This window comes from Hyperolius riggenbachi, chromosome 12, assembly GCF_040937935.1.
Source record: "Hyperolius riggenbachi isolate aHypRig1 chromosome 12, aHypRig1.pri, whole genome shotgun sequence".
Classification (NCBI taxonomy): domain Eukaryota; kingdom Metazoa; phylum Chordata; class Amphibia; order Anura; family Hyperoliidae; genus Hyperolius; species Hyperolius riggenbachi.
In genome coordinates this window covers 41,933,022-41,955,147 of record NC_090657.1, presented here as the reverse complement: position 1 = coordinate 41,955,147, position 22,126 = coordinate 41,933,022, and the positions used below count along the sequence as shown (strand labels likewise).

At 42.9% G+C, this 22,126-nt stretch overlaps 1 protein-coding gene across 2 annotated transcripts in view; it reads left to right on the top strand.

The window, feature by feature from the left end:
* SCN4A (sodium voltage-gated channel alpha subunit 4) overlaps window positions 1-22,126 on the top strand; it is a 177,954-nt gene that overhangs the window by 122,410 nt on the left and 33,418 nt on the right. For both annotated transcript variants that reach the window (XM_068263066.1, XM_068263065.1), the window contains exons 15-17: window positions 11,483-11,839; window positions 18,548-18,997; window positions 20,212-20,335. In XM_068263066.1, the coding sequence (XP_068119167.1) occupies window positions 11,483-11,839; window positions 18,548-18,997; window positions 20,212-20,335 (931 nt within the window). The remainder of the gene's footprint in view (window positions 1-11,482; window positions 11,840-18,547; window positions 18,998-20,211; window positions 20,336-22,126) is intronic.

The window sequence follows — 22,126 nt, the reverse complement described above, 5'->3', positions numbered from 1 at the left end:
TAGTGCCCCAGTATAGCTAGTATAGTGCCCCAGTATAGCTAGTATGCCCCAGTACAGCCAGTATAGTGCCCACTACGCCTAGTATAGTGCCCAGTATAGCTAGTATAGTGCCCCAGTATAGCTAGTATAGTGCCCCAGTATAGCTAGTATAGTGCCCCAGTATAGCTAGTATAGTGCCCCAGTATAGTGCCCCAGTATAGCAAGTATAGTGCCCCAGTATAGCAAGTATAGTGCCCCAGTATAGAAAGTATAGTGCCCCAGTATAGCAAACCCCAGTATAGCAAGTATAGTGCCCCAGTATAGCAAGTATAGTGCCCCAGTATAGCAAGTATAGTGCCCCAGTATAGCAAGTATAGTGCCCCAGTATAGCTTGTTTAGTGCCCCAGTATAGCAAGTATAGTGCCCCAGTATAGCAAGTATAGTGCCCCAGTATAGCAAGTATAGTGCCCCAGTATAGCTTGTATAGTGCCCCAGTATAGCAAGTATAGTGCCCCAGTATAGCAAGTATAGTGCCCCAGTATAGCTAGTATAGTGCCTCAGTATAGCAAGTATAGTGCCCCAGTATAGCTAGTATAGTGCCCCAGTATAGCAAGTATAGTGCCCCAGTATAGCAAGTATAGTGCCCCAGTATAGCAAGTATAGTGCCCCAGTATAGCTTGTATAGTGCCCCAGTATAGCAAGTATAGTGCCCCAGTATAGCAAGTATAGTGCCCCAGTATGGGGGGTGTAGCGTCCTAGTGGACAGTGTCGTGCACAGCGGGTTACCGGGGGGGGGGGGGGGGGGTCATAGCTAGCATAGTTGCCTCAGTATAGGGAGTTTGCCCCGGTATGGCTAGTACAGTTACCCCAGTATAGCTAGTAGAGTGCCCAGTAAAGCTAGTATAGTGCCCAGTAAAGCTAATAGAGTGCCCAGTGTAGCTAGTATAGTGCCCAGTATGGGTAGGTAGTGCCCCAGTATAGCTAGTATGCCCCAGTATAGTTAGTATGCCCCAGTATAGCTAGTATAGTGCCTCAGTAATAGCTAGTATGCCCCAGTATAGCTAGTATAGTGCCCCAGTATAGCTAGTAAAGCCCCAGTACAGCCAGTATAGTGCCCAGTATAGCTAGTATGCCCCAGTATAGCTAGTATGCCCCAGTATAGCTAGTATAGTGCCCCAGTATAGCTAGTATAGTGCCCCAGTATAGCTAGTATAGTGCCCAGTATAGCTAGTATGCCCCAGTACAGCCAGTATAGTGCCCACTACGCCTAGTATAGTGCCCAGTATAGCTAGTATAGTGCCCCAGTATAGCTAGTATAGTGCCCAGTATAGCTAGTATAGTGCCCCAGTATAGCTAGTATAGTGCCCCAGTATAGTGCCCCAGTATAGCAAGTATAGTGCCCCAGTATAGCAAGTATAGTGCCCCAGTATAGAAAGTATAGTGCCCCAGTATAGCAAACCCCAGTATAGCAAGTATAGTGCCCCAGTATAGCAAGTATAGTGCCCCAGTATAGCAAGTATAGTGCCCCAGTATAGCAAGTATAGTGCCCCAGTATAGCTTGTTTAGTGCCCAGTATAGCAAGTATAGTGCCCCAGTATAGCAAGTATAGTGCCCCAGTATAGCAAGTATAGTGCCCCAGTATAGCTTGTATAGTGCCCCAGTATAGCAAGTATAGTGCCCCAGTATAGCAAGTATAGTGCCCCAGTATAGCTAGTATAGTGCCTCAGTATAGCAAGTATAGTGCCCCAGTATAGCTAGTATAGTGCCCCAGTATAGCAAGTATAGTGCCCCAGTATAGCAAGTATAGTGCCCCAGTATAGCTAGTATAGTGCTTCAGTATAGCAAGTATAGTGCCCCAGTATAGCAAGTATAGTGCCCCAGTATAGCAAGTATAGTGCCCCAGTATAGCAAGTATAGTGCCCCAGTATAGCTTGTATAGTGCCCCAGTATAGCAAGTATAGTGCCCCAGTATAGCAAGTATAGTGCCCCAGTATAGCAAGTATAGTGCCCCAGTATAGCTAGTATAGTGCTTCAGTATAGCAAGTATAGTGCCCCAGTATAGCAAGTATAGTGCCCCAGTATAGCAAGTATAGTGCCCCAGTATAGCAAGTATAGTGCCCCAGTATAGCTTGTATAGTGCCCCAGTATAGCAAGTATAGTGCCCCAGTATAGCAAGTATAGTGCCCCAGTATAGCAAGTATAGTGCCCCAGTATAGCTTGTATAGTGCCCCAGTATAGCAAGTATAGTGCCCCAGTATAGCAAGTATAGTGCCCCAGTATAGCAAGTATAGTGCCCCAGTATAGCAAGTATAGTGCCCCAGTATAGCAGCACACACCTCCCCCCCCCCCCCCCCCCGCGGCCGCCGCTGCAGTTACCTTGGCCAGCGGTCTCTCTTATTCCCCTCTCTCTCTTCCCAGCGTGTGAGTAACAGGCTGCTGTGATAGAGAGGGAGGAAGCAGGAAGGTGAGAGCGGTTCCCATAGTAACGGCGCGCCGCTACAGGAAGCCGCTCTTTCTCTCCTGTTTTCCTCCCTCTCTATCACAGCAGCCGCAGGGCGCGCTGTTGTGACACACACTGGGTGGGAAGAGAGAGAAGGGAGAATATAAGAGACCACGCGGCCGCCAGAGGTAACGGAGCGGCGGCCGCGGAGGGGGCGGGGCGGGCAGACAAGAGGACAGTCCCGCGGCCCAACTGGAAACGTCCTGCGGACCACCAGTGGGCCGCGGACCACAGGTTGGGGATCCCTGTGTTAAATGATCTGGATTACAAAACCCAGAGGCGTGAGATTATGGGTGGAGATTCAGATTACAGACCTCACTGGTATTTGTACCTGACCTCCATAAGAAAATATTGTGTGTGTAATGGGATGTGGTAGGAGTGTTAAAGGATACACAAGGTGACAATTGACATGATGAGATAGACATGTGTATGTACAGTGCCTAGCACACAAATAACTATGCTGTGTTCCTTTGTTCATTTCTCTGTCTGAAAGAGTTAAAAATCAGGAATTCAAGTGACAGTTTCTGTCTGGGTTGGAACTGGGTCAGACTATAGCGTAACTGTCACTGATAAGGAATTACAACCACAAACCCCTTTCCTGGCAGTAAATGGCTTCTGAGAACAGAAAGGGGATAAAAAAGGTCAAGAGTTCATAGATTTTAGCTCTGGCAAGCCTCATCTGGAATATGGAATTCAGTTCTGGGAACCACATTACAGGAAAGATATTGCAGTTTTAGAGCAGATGCAGAGACGAGCAACAAAATTGATACATGGGATGGAAGGTCTCACTTACCAAGAAAGGTTAGATAAACTACGTTTATTTAGTCTAGAGAAAAGGCGCCTTAGATGGGATCTAATTAACATGTATAAATACATAAGAGGGCAATACAAAAGCTTGTCAGATGAGCTTTTTGCCCCTAGGCCTTCTCAAAGGACTAGAGGACATGATATGCACATGGAGGAAAAACGTTTTAGCCATTTATTTAGTAAAGGGTTCTTTACAGTAAGAGTGATGTGGAATGCATTGTCACAGGAAGTAGTTATGGCAAATTCTATACCGGCATTTAAAGGGGGCTTAGATGCTTTACTTGCGTTGAAAGACATCCATGGCTACAATTACTAGGTAATGCCCAACGATGTTGATCCAGGGATTTTATCTGATTGCCATCTGGAGTCGGGAAGGAATTTTTCCCTTTTGGGGCTAATTGGACCATGCCTTGTAAGGGTTTTTCGCCTTCCTCTGGATCAACAGGGATATGTGAGGGAGCAGGCTGGTGTTTTACTTTGTTCACTGCTTGAACTCGATGGATGGATGTCTTTTTTCAACACAATAACTATGTAACTAAAAGAGTCGATGAACCAGTAAAAACTTAAAAAGTAGATTTTAATATAAAATTAAACTGTGGGATGTCTAAAAAGGAGGAGGGAAATAGATACAGTTGTTTCTCTCATCAGTTTCTTTTCACCTCATGTTTTCTTTAAAGGATACCCAAGGTGACATGTGACATGATGAGATAGACATGTATATGTACAGTGCCTAGCACACTAATAACTGTGCTGTGTTGCTTTTTTTCGTTCTCTGCCTGAAAGAGTTAAATATCAGGTATGTAAGTGGCTGACTCATTCCTGACTCAGACAGGAAGTGACTACAGTGTGACCCTCAGTGAAAAGAAATTCCAACTATAAAACACTTTCCTAGCAGAAAATGGCTTCTGATAGCGGGAAAGAGATAAAAAGGATCAATAGTTCATAGATTTTAGCCCTGGCATACTTCAATGCATGTGTCATTGAGAAAAACTGTAAAACAGTTACAAACATAAAATAAAACCGTGGAATATCTTAAAAGGTCATTTTTAGGAGAAGGGAGATAGATACAATCATTTATTTCATTCGTTTATTTTCGCATCGGGTGTCCTTTCAGCAATTATGAGCAAAACACATACAGTAAAAGTGGGACACGTGTGATTTATGATTCATTGTTGCCCCTTAAAGAGACTCTGTAACAAAATGTTCATCCTTATTTCTTCTATCCTATAAGTTCCTATGCCTGTTCTAATGTGGTCTGGCTTACTGCAGCCTTTCCTTCTTGCACAGTGACTGTATTATCTCTGTTATATTATCTAATCTTCTCTCCTCTGTCGGCTCTGTCGGGCTGAGGCAGTCAGACTGGAATGTGCAGGGCTGCTTGTGATTGGATAGAAGCTATACACACCCTCTCCAGGCCCCCTGCAGGCTCTGTATGACTCACACACTCTGCTTATGTGAGCCTATCACAAGCTGGTTATTTTGTTTGTAAACACTGCCTGAAACTGGCAATTGCAAGCCAGGTTTGCAGCAGAGAGTGACAGAAACAGCACAGAGGGGCCCAGGAGAACATAATGAATAGAATGATATGTTTTTTATAGTAAGATTTTTAGAGTACAGATTCTCTTTAAGATAGCTGCTATGCTTGCATTTATTGGTCAGGCCCACATATCCTGTTTTGACATTGCTAAGATATGCCCATACCAGAGGATTAAGTGGACTATATGTGCTATCTTGTGACTGATCTGTAATCCATGTGGTTACAGTTTAACTAATCAGAGCTGCGTCACATACTAGCACATATTCTCCATGCAGTCCTCAGCCATGGAGCAATTTAGTTAGACCGCACCTCTAGGGTAAAAACACAATGTTGGTGAAGTAGCTGCACCACTAGGACTTGTCAGCAGTTGTGTGGATCAAAGTATCCCTCAATACTCAAATAAGAACAAATGTGAAGATATACCCACAGCGCCATCCTATATATTATACAATAGCGCTGTGGATATATTTCAACAAAATATATTCGTTTTGGATTGTGTGGAAATGATTGGAAGTCTAAGCATTTTTGCTGAGGGGATTCGGAGGACTTTTTCCGCTCATGATCGGTTCCTGAGACTTCCGTGGTTTTAAAGATAATCTGTACTCTTTATTCTCTTTATTCCTTGCCGCAATAGCAGTATAGAGGGCGCTATTGTGGCCAGGAATGCGAAGAATCACTCGCGTTCCCAGCCTGTCGCCGAAACCGGAAATAGCCGCCGTCGGGGACAGGAGGATCGGAGCGAGGCTGCGAGGGCACCGGACAGCTGCAGGGGGCTGAGGAAAGCCCCAGGTGAGTAAAACTCTCTTTTTTTTTTTTTTTTTTTTTTTTTTTTTTTTTTTTTACTTAAGGTTCACATTAAAGAGGCACTGTATAGACATATCCCCATTTAATGAACGAGATAGGGACTATAGGTTCGTTCTCAAAGAGAACCCGAGGCAGGGTTCTTCCATCGCAATCCATATACAGAGGCTGGGTCTGTCTATAGAGCCCAGCCTCTGTTGCTAGTTAGTTTCCTTCAAAGCCCCTCCCCCCCCCCCCCTGCGCGCTGTCAGACCCCATAAAACACAGCCGCGCTGGCGACACGCAGCGTGTCGCAGCCGGCTGTATTTAGCTCACTACTGTCAGTCTCGCCGCTCCCCCGCCTCCTGAATCGCTCCGGTCCCTGCCCACATCCCTTCCCTCCCCGCTGATTGGAAGGAAGGGACGCGGGCGGGGACCGGAGCGATGCAGGAGGTGGGGGAGCAGCCGAGACTGACAGTAGTGAGGTAAACACAGCCGCATAGAGTGGCTGTGTTTTATAGGGTCAGACTGCGCGCAGGGGAGGCTTTGGAGGGAACTAACTAGCAACAGAGGCTGGGCTCTATAGACAAGACCCAGCCTCTGTATGCGGATTGCGATGGAAGAACCCCACCTCGGGTTCTCTTTAAAGGACAACCGAGACGAAAATAAACGAATGAAATAAACTATTGTATCTATCTTCCTTCTCCTAAAAATTATTTCTTAAGATATTCCACAGTTTTATTTTATGTTTAAATCTATTTTCAATGTTTGAACTGTTTTATTGTTTTTGCTCAATGACACATTCATTGAAGTATGCCAGAGCTAAAATCTATGAACTATTGACCCTTATCTCTTTCCTGCTCTGAGAAGCCATTTTCTGCTAGGAAAGTGTTTTATAGTTGGAATTTCTTATCAGTGAGGGTCACACTGTAGTCACTTCCTGTCTGAGTCAGTACTGAGTCAGCCACTGACATACCTGATATTTAACTCTTTCAGGCAGAGAAAGAAAAAAAACACTGCATAGTTATTTGTGTGCTAGGCACTGTACACAGCCCATGTGTATCTCTTCATGTCACATGTCACCTCAGGTATCCTTTAACCTGAATCTGTCCATAAGTCGAAACAGTGTGCCATCTCTGTCCCCTGTACCTCCTCTATGCCCCCTGTCCTGTGCTTTCAGTGTACCCCTCTGTGTTACCTCTGTTTCCCCATGTCATTAGTGTCCTCCTCTGTGCCACCTCTGCCCCCCTCATTGTGTCACCTCTGCCCCCCTGATACATTTCAGAATGTACTGCAGCAAAATGTAATTTTAGCAGTTAAAAAATCATTCCTTCTTTACATTTTTTTTACAAAAAAATGTTCTCAAAAACTATAAGGTCTTTTTGAAAAAAAAAATTTTTGACTTGTTCCCACAGAATAAAATTTGGGCCATTTGTATCGGCTGCTCGTTCATAAGTCGGGTGCCTGTAGTGTCGTAGAATGTTGTAAATTATTCAGGATACCCACTTTTCCTGGTTTCAGCTCCAAAAATACTTCCTATAGCTGTATATTGCTATATGTAGCCCCGCCCTTCCAGTGATGCTTAACCTAGGCTTATTACCTGTACGGAATTCTCCTCCCCAGAGCATTCTGGGAGACAGGTATATTTTGTAGTGGCTTGAGAACTTGCCAGGACAAAAGATGTCTCCACCAGTGATACATTGCAGAATGTAAATCAGGGAGAGGAAAGATTTTACAATAGGCAAACACAAAGTACATTTATAAATGAATATTGTAAAAAAACAAGCAATGTTGCTTCATGATGTTATTTTCACTGCAGTTCCTCTGTAATAACTGTTATGACTCGGAGCCGTGGGCTCTGCCTGCACACATTCTACAAGGTAGACGATTATAAGATATATATATCTGAGGCTCCCACGTGTTCCCCTGAGACGTGATTTACGTTCCTTGCAGTGCTGATACAATTTCATCCGGCTCCGGGAGGGGCAGAGGACATTATTGTGAGACTCGGCCATCTTGTGATAAAGCAATAATAAGGAAATGTAAACATATGGGCACCGTTGAATGTTGTAACTAAAGGACTGGATGAGTGACTGCTTGACTTGGTATTCTGGCACTTTTTATTTGTACACACGGAAAGTAAGAGTCTGACGCTTGCTTCATGTTGGATAGATGCCAGGTGATTAACAGGCTTTTTGTGTGTCTCCTGTCTGCACTTGTGACACCCGCCCGCTGTATCCTGTATGAGGGGGGCTCACCCAGCCTATTGGATTTCCCATTATATTATATGACAGGAAAGCTGTATCTATGACACCATTGGGAGATTCATCACTTTGGGGTGTTTAAAATATGATCTTCTTATTTGCCATATCTAGACGAAACACTAAGCCTCATGGGGGATAACAAGACATAACTAGCTCTAGAAATCTGCAATATAGAATACCTAATAGTGGGGGTAAACAACTGTGCTAAATACTGTAATAAAAATAAAGGGTTAAAGCAATGGTCGATGTTCCTGTGGGCATTGCATTAGCAAGGACAACAGTACTTTATACACCATTTTGCTTTTACATCAGAATTATCAAGCATTAATTTAAATCAAAAAGACCCCTGAAGTAAGGGGGATATGGAGGCTGCCCTATTTTTTCCTTTTAACCACTTCACCCCCAAGGTTTTTTTTCCCCTAACGGACCAGAGCTATTTTCACCTGTCAGCACTCCTCCCTTTTGTTCGCCAATAACTTTATTACTACTTATCACTACCAAATGATCTATACCTTGTTTTTTTTCCCGCCACCAATTAGGCTTTCTTTGGGTAGTACATTTTGCTACAAATTATTTTATTCTAAATGCATTTAAACGGGAATAATGCAGATTTTTTTTTTTTTAACAAATAATTTCTCAGTTTTTAGCCATTATAGTTTTAAAACAAAACATGCTACCATAATTAAAACCCATGAATTGTATTTGCCCATTTGTCCCAGTTATTACATCTTTTAAATTATGCCCCTATCACAATGTATAGCAACAATATTTATTTATTTTTTTGTTTCTGGTCCATAATTATAAGCCCTTATGAAGTAAAATAACAGTAATATACCCTCATGACATACACATTTAAAAAAAAAAGCTGAGTCCCTAAGACAATTATTTACGGTATGTATTTTTTTAAACTGTTCCCTACAAGTGATTGGGGGGGGGGGGGGGGGAGAGAAATCTTTGGAAGTGGAAGGGATTCATTATATAGTTATTTTTTAATTATAATGTGTGTGTGTGTGTGTGTGTGTGTGTGTGTGTGTGTGTGTGTGTGTGTGTGTGTGTGTGTGTGTGTGTGTGTGTGTGTGTGTGTAATTTTACTTGTCGCCACTAAATGGTGCTGCAAACACTATCCTGATTTAACAAGAAGTGTTCACTTTTTGGGCAGGGAGTACATGCTTTTAACACTACATTTTGTTGTGAATGGACATGGTCCCTGTCTGATCAGGGCCATGTCCATTCATTTCAGGCACTGCGATTCCCCTTCCCCAAAAGCGGATCTCCTTGTCCCCGATGGTATGAGTGGCAGGGGGCATGCATTGCGGCGGCGAGTGACGCATTAAAACGTCCTGGAGCCATTACGTTTACATTTAATGTGGCAGCTTGTCGCCAAGTGGTTAAACAATACCAGTTGCCTGGCAGCCATCCTGGTCTTTCATTCATTAGTAGTGGCCTTCTCCTAGTAAATAAATCCTGCTCTGGGTCGCTAATGCTGTCAGTTCTTTGTAAAAAAGAAGGTTGCATGCTTATCTGTGTTTCCTTTTACCTCTGATTTTTCAGTTGTTATTGCAGTCTCTAAGTTTATTAACTTCAATGGTATAGAAGCTATATTTGCAACGCCAGCAGTTTAAAGCCTGTACACACTGCTGTGCTCGCACTGCATTTTTAAAATCGCATGCTTTTTAATCGCAGGGTCTTTTAAAAAAATCATGAAAATCGTGATGACTTGTACACACTGGTGCGATGCCATTTTTCTATTTTCATGAAGGACTTGCAATTTTAAGAATGCAGCGCAAGCGCAGCAGTGTGTACAGGCCCTTACTCATATTTGTATGCTACACTATGTTAGTTATGGCACTGCCGTTTTTGCCACGTATGTAGTTTTATATATGAGTTACTAAATGACATGTAACTTGTTTTGGATGCTACTATATTTCAACAAACACATATGTTAAAAATAAATCCTGTTAATTTTTCTAAATCCAACTGCTGTTTACAATAAATGTTGGGCTGGGGCTGGTAATATGCTTCAAGTATGCATTAGGCCTTACACAATGCTTGCATTATGAGAGCGCAGCAAAGTACAACAGGAAATATGTTAATTTCTATTATGTAACAAAGAGAACCTATTTACCATCCCCTCGTCTGCTGCCCATATTTAAAGAGAACCTGTACTGAGTAAAAATATTTAAAATAAACATATGCGGCAACTTCAAATGAACATTGCATAGTTACCTTGCCATCAGTTCCTCTCAGAAGCTCATCATTTTCTTCTGACAATAATCCCTTCCAGTTCTGACAATATTTTGTCAGATCTGAAATATATCAGTTGCTGTCAGTAAAATATCAGTTGCTGTCAGTTATAGCTGAGAGAAAAACTGATGTACCAGGTAATGTCCATGTTTCCCTATGGCTCAAGTGGGCGATGTTACAGTTTAACTGTGTGCTGACCAGAAAGCTGTTATGGGTAATGGCAATTTTCAAAATGGAGGACGGAAAATTCCCTTGATCACAGTGAACAAATAGGACGTGGGACAGGAGAAAGACACTGAGGAGTAGACTACACGGGAGGTAAGTATGACTTGTGTATGCTTATTTTGACTTTTAATTTTCAGTTCAGGTTTTCTTTAAGGTTTCTTGATATCTTGTAGAAGTAACATTATGGTATTGTATTGCGTCTGATTTATATTAAGATTATAAAGACTGGAGAGAATGACAGATCTGGAAAACCTGGCCTCCATTTACTAAAAACTGTCTATTAAATTACAAACATTTTCAACCCTCAACTGGGTCATAGATAAGTAGTGAGGATTTATAAAAGGTAAGTGAAGTAGGGGTCATGCAGTTGCAGTTGACCCTACAGTGAGAACATTTTGTAATAAAACAAGGACAGTTTGAATGTGTTACAGAAATTTAAAATGCATGTGTGTGTGCTACTTACTTACTTGTGCCTCAGCAATCCTGTAATCTGCGAAGACCCATGTGTGTATGTTGCATCATTTTGTAATTTATCAGTCATCAGCATTTGATAAATGCATTTGAGAATTTGAAGTTCTCCTATATTCTCCTCATTTCTCTAGGCTAAGAACTTGAGTATATCAGGGCTGTTATCTGTGTCCAATTCAGTGTCTGTTATGCTGCCATGAGATTTTTCGGCAGATAGATGGTTCAATAGATAATTTTCGAAAATACGAAAACACCAAAAGTTGGAGAAGAAATTTAAGTTATATCATAACCTCATATGCCGCTTCTGTCTCTTTTGCTTGACTTGGGAAGTAGTGCTGGAAGTGTTCTATAAGTGTGTCACCAAGTCTTGGGGTAACACCATGGTCTTGGCTTCCCGAGAAGAGCCAGCTGTATATATTGATGTCCTAAATTTTCCATGAATATATATTTGATTTCTGATTTGTTCTGATAAATTAAAAAAAAAGTTAAAATGGAACTTAATATATCTAAAATCTGCTTAGAATTAAATTTTCGATCGTTTTTCTGATCGCTTTCTCATAGATATGAATGGAATTCGATCGGACAGTAAATCTGTTGAAAAATCTTGTATTCCCAGCATTAGGCATGGATAATCGCATATTAGGAGTCAACTTTTTTCTTTATCTGTTTTCTTTCCAGCTCAGGGTCTTCAAGCTTGCCAAGTCCTGGCCAACACTGAATATGCTTATCAAAATTATTGGCAACTCTGTGGGTGCCCTGGGGAACCTCACCCTGGTGCTGGCCATCATTGTCTTTATCTTTGCGGTGGTGGGAATGCAACTTTTTGGGAAGAGCTATAAGGAGTGTGTTTGCAAGATCAATTCAGATTGCGTTCTTCCCCGCTGGCACATGCACGACTTCTTCCACTCCTTCCTCATTGTGTTCCGGATCCTGTGTGGAGAGTGGATAGAGACCATGTGGGACTGCATGGAGGTGGCAGGACAAGCTATGTGTCTGGTTGTATTCATGATGGTCATGGTGGTGGGGAACTTAGTGGTAAGTTTCTCTTTATGATATTAGTTTAATTAATTTGCATTGGCTCAATGTCATTTTTATTTTAAGTATTCAAAAGTTTACTTATATTGACCATGTTATTCACTCTCGAAAATACGAAAACACCAAAAGTTGGAGAAGAAATTTAAGTTATATCATGATGACCTCATATGCCGCTTCTGTCTCTTTTGCTTGACTTGGGAAGTAGTGCTGGAAGTGTTCTATAAGTGTGTCACCAAGTCTTGGGGTAACACCATGGTCTTGGCTTCCCGAAAAGAGCCAGCTGTATATATTGATGTCCTAAATTTTCCATGAATATATATTTGATTTCTGATTTGTTCTGATAAATAAAAAAAAAAAAGTTAAAATGGAACTTAATATATCTAAAATCTGCTTAGAATTAAAAGTATGTGTGCTACATAAAAAGTGCAGGTGGTCATCAAATGGTAACAAATGTGGGGCCTTGGAACAAGTACGGTATGCGCAAGTAGGGCCAAAGTCCCCCTACGACACAGACTGCAGTGAATGAAGAGTGACTAAAAACACCACTAAAGGTCCCTACATGTTTCATCCCAGATGGGCTTCATCAGGGAATCTCCTGTGAAAGTGCTAAATGCAAAAGTGCAGGTTGAAAGGTGCTCGGGTTAGAAAATACAGGATATTCTCGTTTTTTTGAGTTTCACCTGTTCTCTCACGCATACACAGCTCACATACACATTACCATTTGATGAACACTTGCACTGTCTTTGTAGCACTTTACACATCCATTGAATTCTCAGCAGATTTTTGATATTAGTAAGGGTTATGTTTTAACATTTGTGATTGAAATTGAGCCCAAACCCATTTGTTGCATTGTTAATACATTTGTGACTAGCCATGCACAGTTAGTTTTGTTAATACCATACCCAATATTGAAGGCCTTTTAGCTGAAGCTAAGGAAGTATTTACCACTGAGGGCGAATTATGCAGCACCAACAGTTCCTCCTCCCCTGACACTGACTAGTGGTTAATGAGGCATTCAGCAAGATAGTTGCCATTTACAAAGAATTGGGTCTGGTAGGGGGTCACTAATTTCAATCAGTGAGCCAATCAGTGATCACAGCTTAATTTTTTACAAAAAAAGTCTCTGGTCCTTAAAGCAGAATGAAAACCAGCATTTCTTCTTTGCTCTAATAGATTATTTACAGCATATTATATACAACCAGCATTTTTTTTTCACTAGAACAGCAGTCAAAGGGTTAAACACAGGCCTTAGAAGCTCCTCTGCAGGGAAAGCTGGCCAAATCTGAACTAGAGATAATGTTATCTTGTGTTTAATTGTATCAAGTGAGGATTGTAAACAAACCCTTCTCTGACACTGCCAGGTCTCCTGAAGACAGTGAGACAATCAGAAAGCATCAGAAAGCATATTTGTTTATTTTAGAAGATGAATAAAGCAGTTGTGAATAAAATGCAAAGTCAGCTTTCAGAGAAAAAAAAGTGTACTTTGGGAACATATAATTTCTAAATGAATACTAATACTTAGGCAAAAAAGCAAATATGATAACCGTATGGCATATAAAAAGTAGGAAAACATATTTTTTTATTGAATATTATGTCAGGGTTTTATAACGCTTTTGGGGTCGGAGAATGTTAGTCCAGAAGTGGTTAATGACAGGCATGCAGATCTGTTACTTTCCAGTTGATATACAGTATAGAACATTGAATTCCTTTTACTTGCTGACTTAAAGAGACTCTGAAGCGAGACTAAATCTCGCTTCAGAGCTCATAGTTAGCAGGGGCACGTGTGCCCCTGCTAAAACGCCGCTATCCCGCGGCTAAACGGGGGTCCCTTACCCCCCGAAATCACCTCCGTGCAGCCGGGGATCTCTCCCTGGTTGAGGCAGGGCTAACCGCCGCAGCCCTGCCCCACGCGCGTCTGTCAGCGCGTATCTCCGCCTCTCCCCCGCCCCTCTCAGTCTTCCTTCACTGAGAGGGGCGGGGGACAGGCGGCGATGCGCCACATGCTGGTGGTTTAAAAGGCATTCTATTTAGTAACTGTAAAAATATCACCTAGTAGAAAACTCGGGTGCAAAAGTGGGCCTGAATGTCATTTCTTAAGAGGGCAAGAGATGCAAATTATGTGACCTTGAAGTGACATGATGAGATACATATGTGCATATGCAATACCAACCCTGCTTTACCATTACTGTTAGAATAAAGAAAAAAGTGAACAGGCATGTTCTAATCATTTAGAGCTGTCGATGGCCACCAAATCGACCATCAGAAAGACCCCTCTCTGGTGAAATTTGACCAGAGAGGGATCTATTAGCTGCCCATACACTGTACACAGGTTGTAATTAGATTTCAGCATGATTTCAGCCTGCTGGATCCACAGACCTTTTTCATCTTATGTGCGCCCCCCAGATGTTGTCAGTGGAACTTCTCTCACCTGTCCGCCGGTGTGCCATCTGTGTCCTGTGACTTCTCTCCATGTCGCAGCCCTCCTTCCTGTGTCTTCTGTCCTGGAGTGCCTGTGTCATGATACAAACACTGGAGGCAAAACACTAGAGGTCCAGCATGTATGCCACTAAGCCTCTTGTGTTTGGCCTCTGGTGTTTGTCACATAACACAGATGTCTTAGTAGAGAAGACACCAGGAGGAGCTCCGAAGCATGGAGAAAAGACACCAGACCCGGGTGGAGGCACGCTGATGGACAGGTGAGAGTTAGCTCTGCTGCCAACTGTTTCATTCGTCCCCAAATCAAATGCTGTTTGATTTGTATGATATTGCAGTGTAATCTGTTATTGTTGTTTGATCCACTGTGAGCCTGCAGATTATCCTCTTTACTGTTGGTATGCTGGCCTAAGTTGTCAGTATGCCCTAAACGTTGTGACAAAGCAATCACGTGTCATCACGCTGGGGCCACATTACACATGCACAATAGAACTATCAACCTCCAAAATCAATTGTCTGTCAGACATGTGCAGTTGCCCTCAGACAAAAAGGAAAAGCTTTCTCATGGGGTTCTCTCATGTTTACATTAAAGTTCCTCTTTAACCACTTTTTCCACTACTATAGTATATCTACATCCTCTGTGACTGCATTTAAGCCATGAGGGCTTGCTCCTACACACACCTCTGCCACTATCTGATGCAGCACAAATTGGTGAAAGGGAATATATGTTCCCTGAGCCAATAAGATGCATTTTTACCATTAAAATTATTTTTATTTTATCAATTCATAGTGAAAAATACACACTGTAGCATTATTCCAGAATCAAATATCCTCACCATAAATTGTGACAGGAATGTAATTTAAGTTTTGTGATAAATATAAATAAACAAACACAATTTGTTTTTTTTAAATCTAAAATGGCGCTTTTTATTTTTAAACTGGAATTTGTTAAACAGAGGGAAAAATAGAAAAAAAAACAAAAAACATTATTTCTCATTTTCCTATTAAAATGAATAGAAAACAATGTTTTTCGAGGGGAAAAATGCCATACAATGAAAGCCTAGTTAGTCTTGAAAAAAAACCCGATATATATTTCATTTAGGTGTCATAAGTAGGGATAACGTTATTGCTGATTAAATAGGGACATAGCTAAATTGTCAAAAGTGCTCTGGTCCATAAGGGGGAAACAAGGTCTGCATGCGAAGTGGTTAACTATACTATAGACTTCAGTATATCACATATCGGTAATTACTGAAAAATATGAAAAAAATAAGTCGTTCTCTGCTGCTGAGTCCAATGATAAGGTCTACTTGTGTGATACACGAGCTTGTTCTGTAGTTACCACTATGAGATGGGACCCCGTTACCTCTGGCATCAGGACAGCTCATCATCTCAGCACTATTCTAAGCTGCAAGTCATATCCTCCCGAGAAGTTATAATAGGATTTAAAGGAAGCAACTCAAGGAGCAAAGTAATCCAGACAGTTTGCAAAATAGAAGCCTGGAAGCAAGCATCTGGGTACATAATGGAGGTATAGATACAGAGAGACCAGATACATACATTGCAGCATTCTATTTACATCTTACAGGCCACAGCTGCACTAGCTATTAGCTGGGCCCTATCGGATTTGCTGCTGGGACTCTGCACATAACTCCAGTCGGAGGGGCAGAATAATATTTTAAAAGGCATTTTATAGCCATTAAATTGGAACCTGTTAAAAGAGTTCAGTATGTACTGAAATGACATCAGCAGAATGGCGTGTGATGTGTGTGTGATCATTCCTGGCTTTGATAGGGACAATCCACATGCTACATGATATCTGTGTATTTGGGAAATGCCTACCCTGTGTAGTTAGGCACAACCATAGAGGAGCCATTAACTGAACAGGAATGTGAGGACATTAAACTCTGACGTGGAGTCAGACACAAGACACAGAAGGCAGCATTAGCATGTCCTGATTGGAACACTGAGACATAAGAAATTGTGCAAGCACTTATATTGCAACTAATTCCTGTGGCAAGTCTATGATTTCCCGTTCAGATCTGATATACTGTATATGCTACGCTCCAAATGTCGGTCACAATCTGCTCAGTGGAAAATATATCTGTTTTATTTGCCTCTTATAATTTGTGTATTTACTGTAAGTGTTGAAGCCAACCTGAACTCAGAACTTGCTCTACTCTAAAGCTAGGTACACACCATACAATTTTCTGACAGATTTACTGTCATATCGATTATTACCAACAAGTCCAATCTGATTTCCGATTGATTTTCCCTAGCAGTGAACAGAAAAAAAAACGATCGGAAATCAGGGCGGACCTGTAGGAAATAATCGATCTGAAAGAGGATCTGTCAGAAAATTGTATCATGTGTACCTAGCATAAAAGGTAAACAGCAGCATAACCTTTGAAGACGAACATTCAGCTTTCTGTCAGTGAAGCGTGCACACATAAGCTCTCTGCTATAAAACAAGCCTTATCTTTTGCACTCAGACATCAATAAACAATCTTAGTAACCTGAAGAGCTCAGTGGCTCAGTGCTACAAGGCTCATTGATTGATACGGTTCTCCAGTACCAAAGCTGTTTGCACTTACTGGAATATCTCCTTACCCACCACATCAGCGCTTGTTTAATTAGATGCTATGAATAGTGTTGGTGTTCACATTTCAGACCCTGCATTTGGAAAATAAAATGATTCTGAAGCAGTGGACAGGGGCACGGAGGGTTTACTCACCTGAGGTTCATGCTGCATTTCACGTGGAGCATCAAAGTCACATGAAGCGCGAAATGGACAGCCACACTGTGACCTGTCCATCAGCTTGGGTGCTGAAGTGCTTGTTCAGCAATCAGCATCATCTAGGTTTTTGAATGCAGGATCCCGGGGGGCGTTCCTAGGAGCCTAAGAGATCTGGCCACTTTTGGGAACTCCAGCTGAAAGATGGGTGTGGCCATGCAAGGGAATGTGGGTGTGGTCATGGGTGGGGGCAAATTTACATGAATTTAACACCAGTCTAAGTAGGCTTGACCAGGAAATGTAGGATGAAGCTCCCCACACTATTAATACAAAACAAAAATGCAGAATATCACATAAATAGGCAGTGTCACTTAAACATAACTAGGCAGTTACCTGGCTTCTGCATTGGCTGGTCTGGCTTTCTGCTGGGTGAGCTGGCCTGCTGCCAGTCCTACAATAGAATTCCCTGACCTTCTAGTGGACCCCTCCCATGCTCCCAGGGACCTCCCATTGAGGCACCACAACTCCCAGCATGCTCCCATAGAAGACCCACAGCTCCCTGCACTCCCTCATAAAGCCATCACAGCATCTAGCATGGCATCACAGCACCCAATATGCCCACATAGAAGCACCATAGCACCCAGCATACCCCTATTGCTGTGTTCTGCGGTGCCATGCTGGGTGCTATGGTGTCATGCTAGGTGCTATGGTGCCTATGAGGCATGCTGGGTGCTGTAATACCATACTGGGTGCTGTGTACTGCCATGCTGGGTGCTGTGGTGCCTCTGTGGGGCATGCTGGGTACTGTGTGGTGCCATGCTGGGTGCTGTGGTGCCTTTGTGGGGCATGCTGGGTACTGTGTGGTGCCATGCTGGGTGCTGTGGTGCCTCTGTGGGGCATACTGGGTACTGTGTGGTGCCATGCTGGGTGCTGTGGTGCCTCTGTGGGGCATACTGGGTACTGTGTGGTGCCATGCTGGGTGCTGTGGTGCCTCTGTGGGGCATACTGGGTACTGTGTGGTGCCATGCTGGGTGCTGTGGTGCCTCTGTGGGGCATACTGGGTACTGTGTGGTGCCATGCTGGGTGCTGTGGTGCCTCTGTGGGGCATGCTGGGTACTGTGTGGTGCCATGCTGGGTGCTGTGGTGCCTCTGTGGGGCATGCTGGGTACTGTGTGGTGCCATGCTGGGTGCTGTGGTGCCTCTGTGGGGCATACTGGGTACTGTGTGGTGCCATGCGGGGTGCTGCGGTGCCTCTGTGGGGCATGCTGGGTACTGTGTGGTGCCATGCGGGGTGCTGCGGTGCCTCTGTGGGGCATGCTGGGTACTGTGTGGTGCCATGCTGGGTGCTGTGGTGGCTCTACTCTGCCTGGGGGACATCGGGGCATCACAGAATAGATCAGGGGCATGTGCCACTGATCTTTGGGGCTAGCAACACCCGTTCAGGATCCCAAATTCAAACACCATTACTAGTTAGGGGACATACTAGACCTTATACTTGCAAACGGCATCTAATAAAACCTAAACCTTGCATTGTTTTTTAGGTGCTCAACCTTTTCTTGGCCCTGCTGCTGAGTTCTTTCAGTGCTGACAACCTGTCTGCTTCGGATGATGACGGGGAAATGAATAACCTTCAGATTGCCATTGGAAGAATCACCAGAGGCATAGACTTTGTAAAAAGCACTGCTCTCTCCATACTGCCATTTAAGAAGAAGGAGAACAAAGAACAGGAGAACGAAGACGCAAACAAAGAGAGCATTGCCCTCAATCATGTGGAGATGGAGGAAGAACCCAAGCCAGAAAACCCGGTGGTGGATGGCGTCATGAAAAAGCCACGTTACATCATGACTGAGCTTGACCACAACAATCTGATTAACAATCCTCACTATAGAATAGAGGTGCCCATAGCGTCTGAAGAGTCTGACCTGGATATTCCAGACACAGATGATATCAGCACTCAGTCAGAGATAGAATGTACGATACAACCACAAAAGGTACAACCACTGTTATAGATAACTTTATAAAGAACAGTTCATTGTCCAGTGAAAGGGGAGGAGGGGGGGGGGGGGTGTTAATCAATACATTTCAGAGAGATCAAAAAATTATTGTTATTTGCTATGTAATTTGCTCATATTGTCTGATCAACAATCAACCTGCATGTAATCATCTTTACTGCTGGAAGACATGAAAAAAACAGACAGCATGAACTGCCATATCTATAACCATGCCCGTTAACAGTATGATAGGCTGAAAAGGTTGTTTTTTTTATAGATATACATATGCACAGAGGGAGATACTGGTTGCTTGGCAGTTGGAAACAGCCATTTTTTTTTACCACAATGCATCAAGGCTCCCACAATGTGTAGGTCCTGACATCACACTGTGGGAGGGGTTTCACCCTTTACTCTATTTGAGTAAAGGTAAATATTTCTCATAGAAAAGGGGTATTATCCACTGATTGGGATGAAGTTAAGTCCTCGGTTAGAGCTCCTCTTTAACTATTTGTAGCATAGTTTTACAATAAATCTGTCACTTACGTTACTAACAGTAACAGCTACAATTGCAGTGGCATATCATTTGGGGATTGCAGAAACTGTGACTGTATTTGGGTGCAGCTAAGGCCTTCCCTCAGTTGCTGCATTAAAGTCCAACCGAAACGAATCAAAAATTTCAAAATTAAAAAAATTGCTTGGGAAAAAAAAAATCTAATTAAATACATAATGTAGTAAAGCACCTATTGCTCATCATGTCCAAGTTTGCTTTAAATAGTGAATAATCCTTAACAAACTGTTTCCTTCATTTACATGCATCTGTTTCACATGATCTCTATTCTTGGAAATTAGATTTTGATCCTCTGACATTTTTACTGCTGGCAGGTGATGTTAGTGGAAGGAGATGCTGCTTGCTTTTTTGTCAGTTGGAAACAACTGTACACAGCTATTTCCCACAGTGTGATGTCAGCACCATGGTGGGAGGGGTTTCACCACAATATCAGCCATACAGAGCCCCCTGATGATCCATTTGAGAAAAGGAAAAGCTTTCTCATGGGAAAGGGGGTATCAGCTACTCATTGGGATGAAGTTCAGTTCTTGGTTACGGTTTCTCTTTTAAGTTCACAACCCAAAGAACCTCTACATTTTTTGTAGGCTGTACAGTTCTGGATATAAATGTAACATGTATGCATTTAGTCACCTCTATTTCTGTGCAGCACAAGTTTGAAGACGGCTCATCAGTGTGCAGCACAATTGATTATAAACCTCCAGAGCCAGAAGAGGAGGAGGAGGCCATGGAGCATAAAGAGGAGGACGGCCCAGAAGAATGCTTTACTGAAGGTGTGTGCAAATGTTATAAAGTGCAGCTTAACTTACAAAGACTTTTAACATAAAAAGCTGTTCGTTTGTTCCCCTCACAAAGAGAATTCCTGCATACCTTTTTTTTTTTGCAAATTAGTTTAGAAAAGCATAGAATGGAGTGACATTATCTGGCCATGCCGCACTCTGTAGTGACCTGCAGGGCCGTTTCATGCCTTTTAGTCACCCCAGGCAAGAAGTATGCACAGGGTGATAGAGGTGGCATAAGGGGACAGAAAGAGGCAGAAGGTGACAGAAGTAGGCACAGGGTGAAAGAGTCATAAAGGGGGATAGAAGGAGGCACATAGGGTGACAGAAGGAGGCACAGGGGAACTGAAGAAAACAAAGGGGAACAAAAGGAGGCACAGGAGGAGAGAGGGGCGCAAAGGAGGACTGAAGGAGGCAAAAAAGGGGACAGAAGGAGGCACAGGTAGACAGCGGGACATGCAGGGGGACTGAAGAAGCTACAGGGGGACAGAAGGCGGCACGGGAGGACAGAGGGACACGGGGGGCAGAGGTGGTACAAAGGGACATCAAGTTTCCACACACATGCAGCAGAAGTGGGTGTTTGAACACCCACTGTGGTGGGCTTCATTCAATGGCAGGGCTTCATGTAGGGGCAGGGCAGGGCTTAATCCATGGGCATGGCATCGCCAGGACCAATGCCACTCGGCCTGGAATGCCTATGGTTAAAAATGCCCTGCTGACCTGAACAGTACAGCATTAAAGGCCTGATGCACCGAAGAATGGTAAAGTTGTCAGGTTCATGTGCACATCACCGTGGTAAAGCACTTTGCGCACGGCAAGTTTACCATACTTTACTGCACCAGGCCCAATGTTTGTAGTGCGTGAATACAAACACTGTGCTGCTAATTGACCCAAAACCTCTTCACCCAGATGTTGTAAATAAACTTGTCCATGTCAGTGACCAGGTGCTGCTGCGTGAACTTGTGGGTTCCTGAGCTCTAAAACGGAAGGAAACAGGAGCGCTCCTATGCTATAGTAAATTTATTGCATTTATAAAACACATGCATTTACAATTTCCAGTAGTTAAAGGCACAAGAATGTAGAAACACGTATTGACATCATTGGCATGACAGTGACGTGGCTTCAATCACCTTACCTGCTGGCTGTCACAGGTAGCAAGTGCAGAAGCCTTTGCCAGGCATCGGACAGCAGAAAAGTGTGGCTGAGAGCCAGTACAGTACGCATTGTTCAACCTACTAGAAATTGTATGTGCATATTTTTGTGTTTTTATAAACTCAATAAACGTTAATGCACCATTGGAGCGCTCCTGTTCGCTTCTGTCTCATTATTTTGTATCTGCCCGAGAGAAACTCGACAAGGGGGAAGGTATCTGTGCCATGCACCAGTGAACTTCTGATTATCTCTAGAAAAAGAGAGAAGAGAAACTAGCAAACGGGCCTTTTTTCATAACCCTTTTTCATAATTAATTCAAAAGTTTGCAGAACTGTGAAAGGTGCTTCTCTTGGGACCGGTGGTTCCCTTATAATGTGTACCTATCTTGTTCAAAGTGTACCTTTCCTTTTGTCTTTCACAACTAAACGTAATAAAACAGCGGCATGAACTATAAGTGTAGCTGACATCGTTATTGCACTGACTTATTGCAAATGTAGTGATGTAATCAATGCAGGCTCAAATCAGTGGGCTGACTGTGCGTTACATTGCCATCTGTCCAGCCTGAAGATAAAACAGAACTCTTCTAAATAGGTAATAAGCTCAGTTGCCCAGTTATTCCCCATATTTTTACTT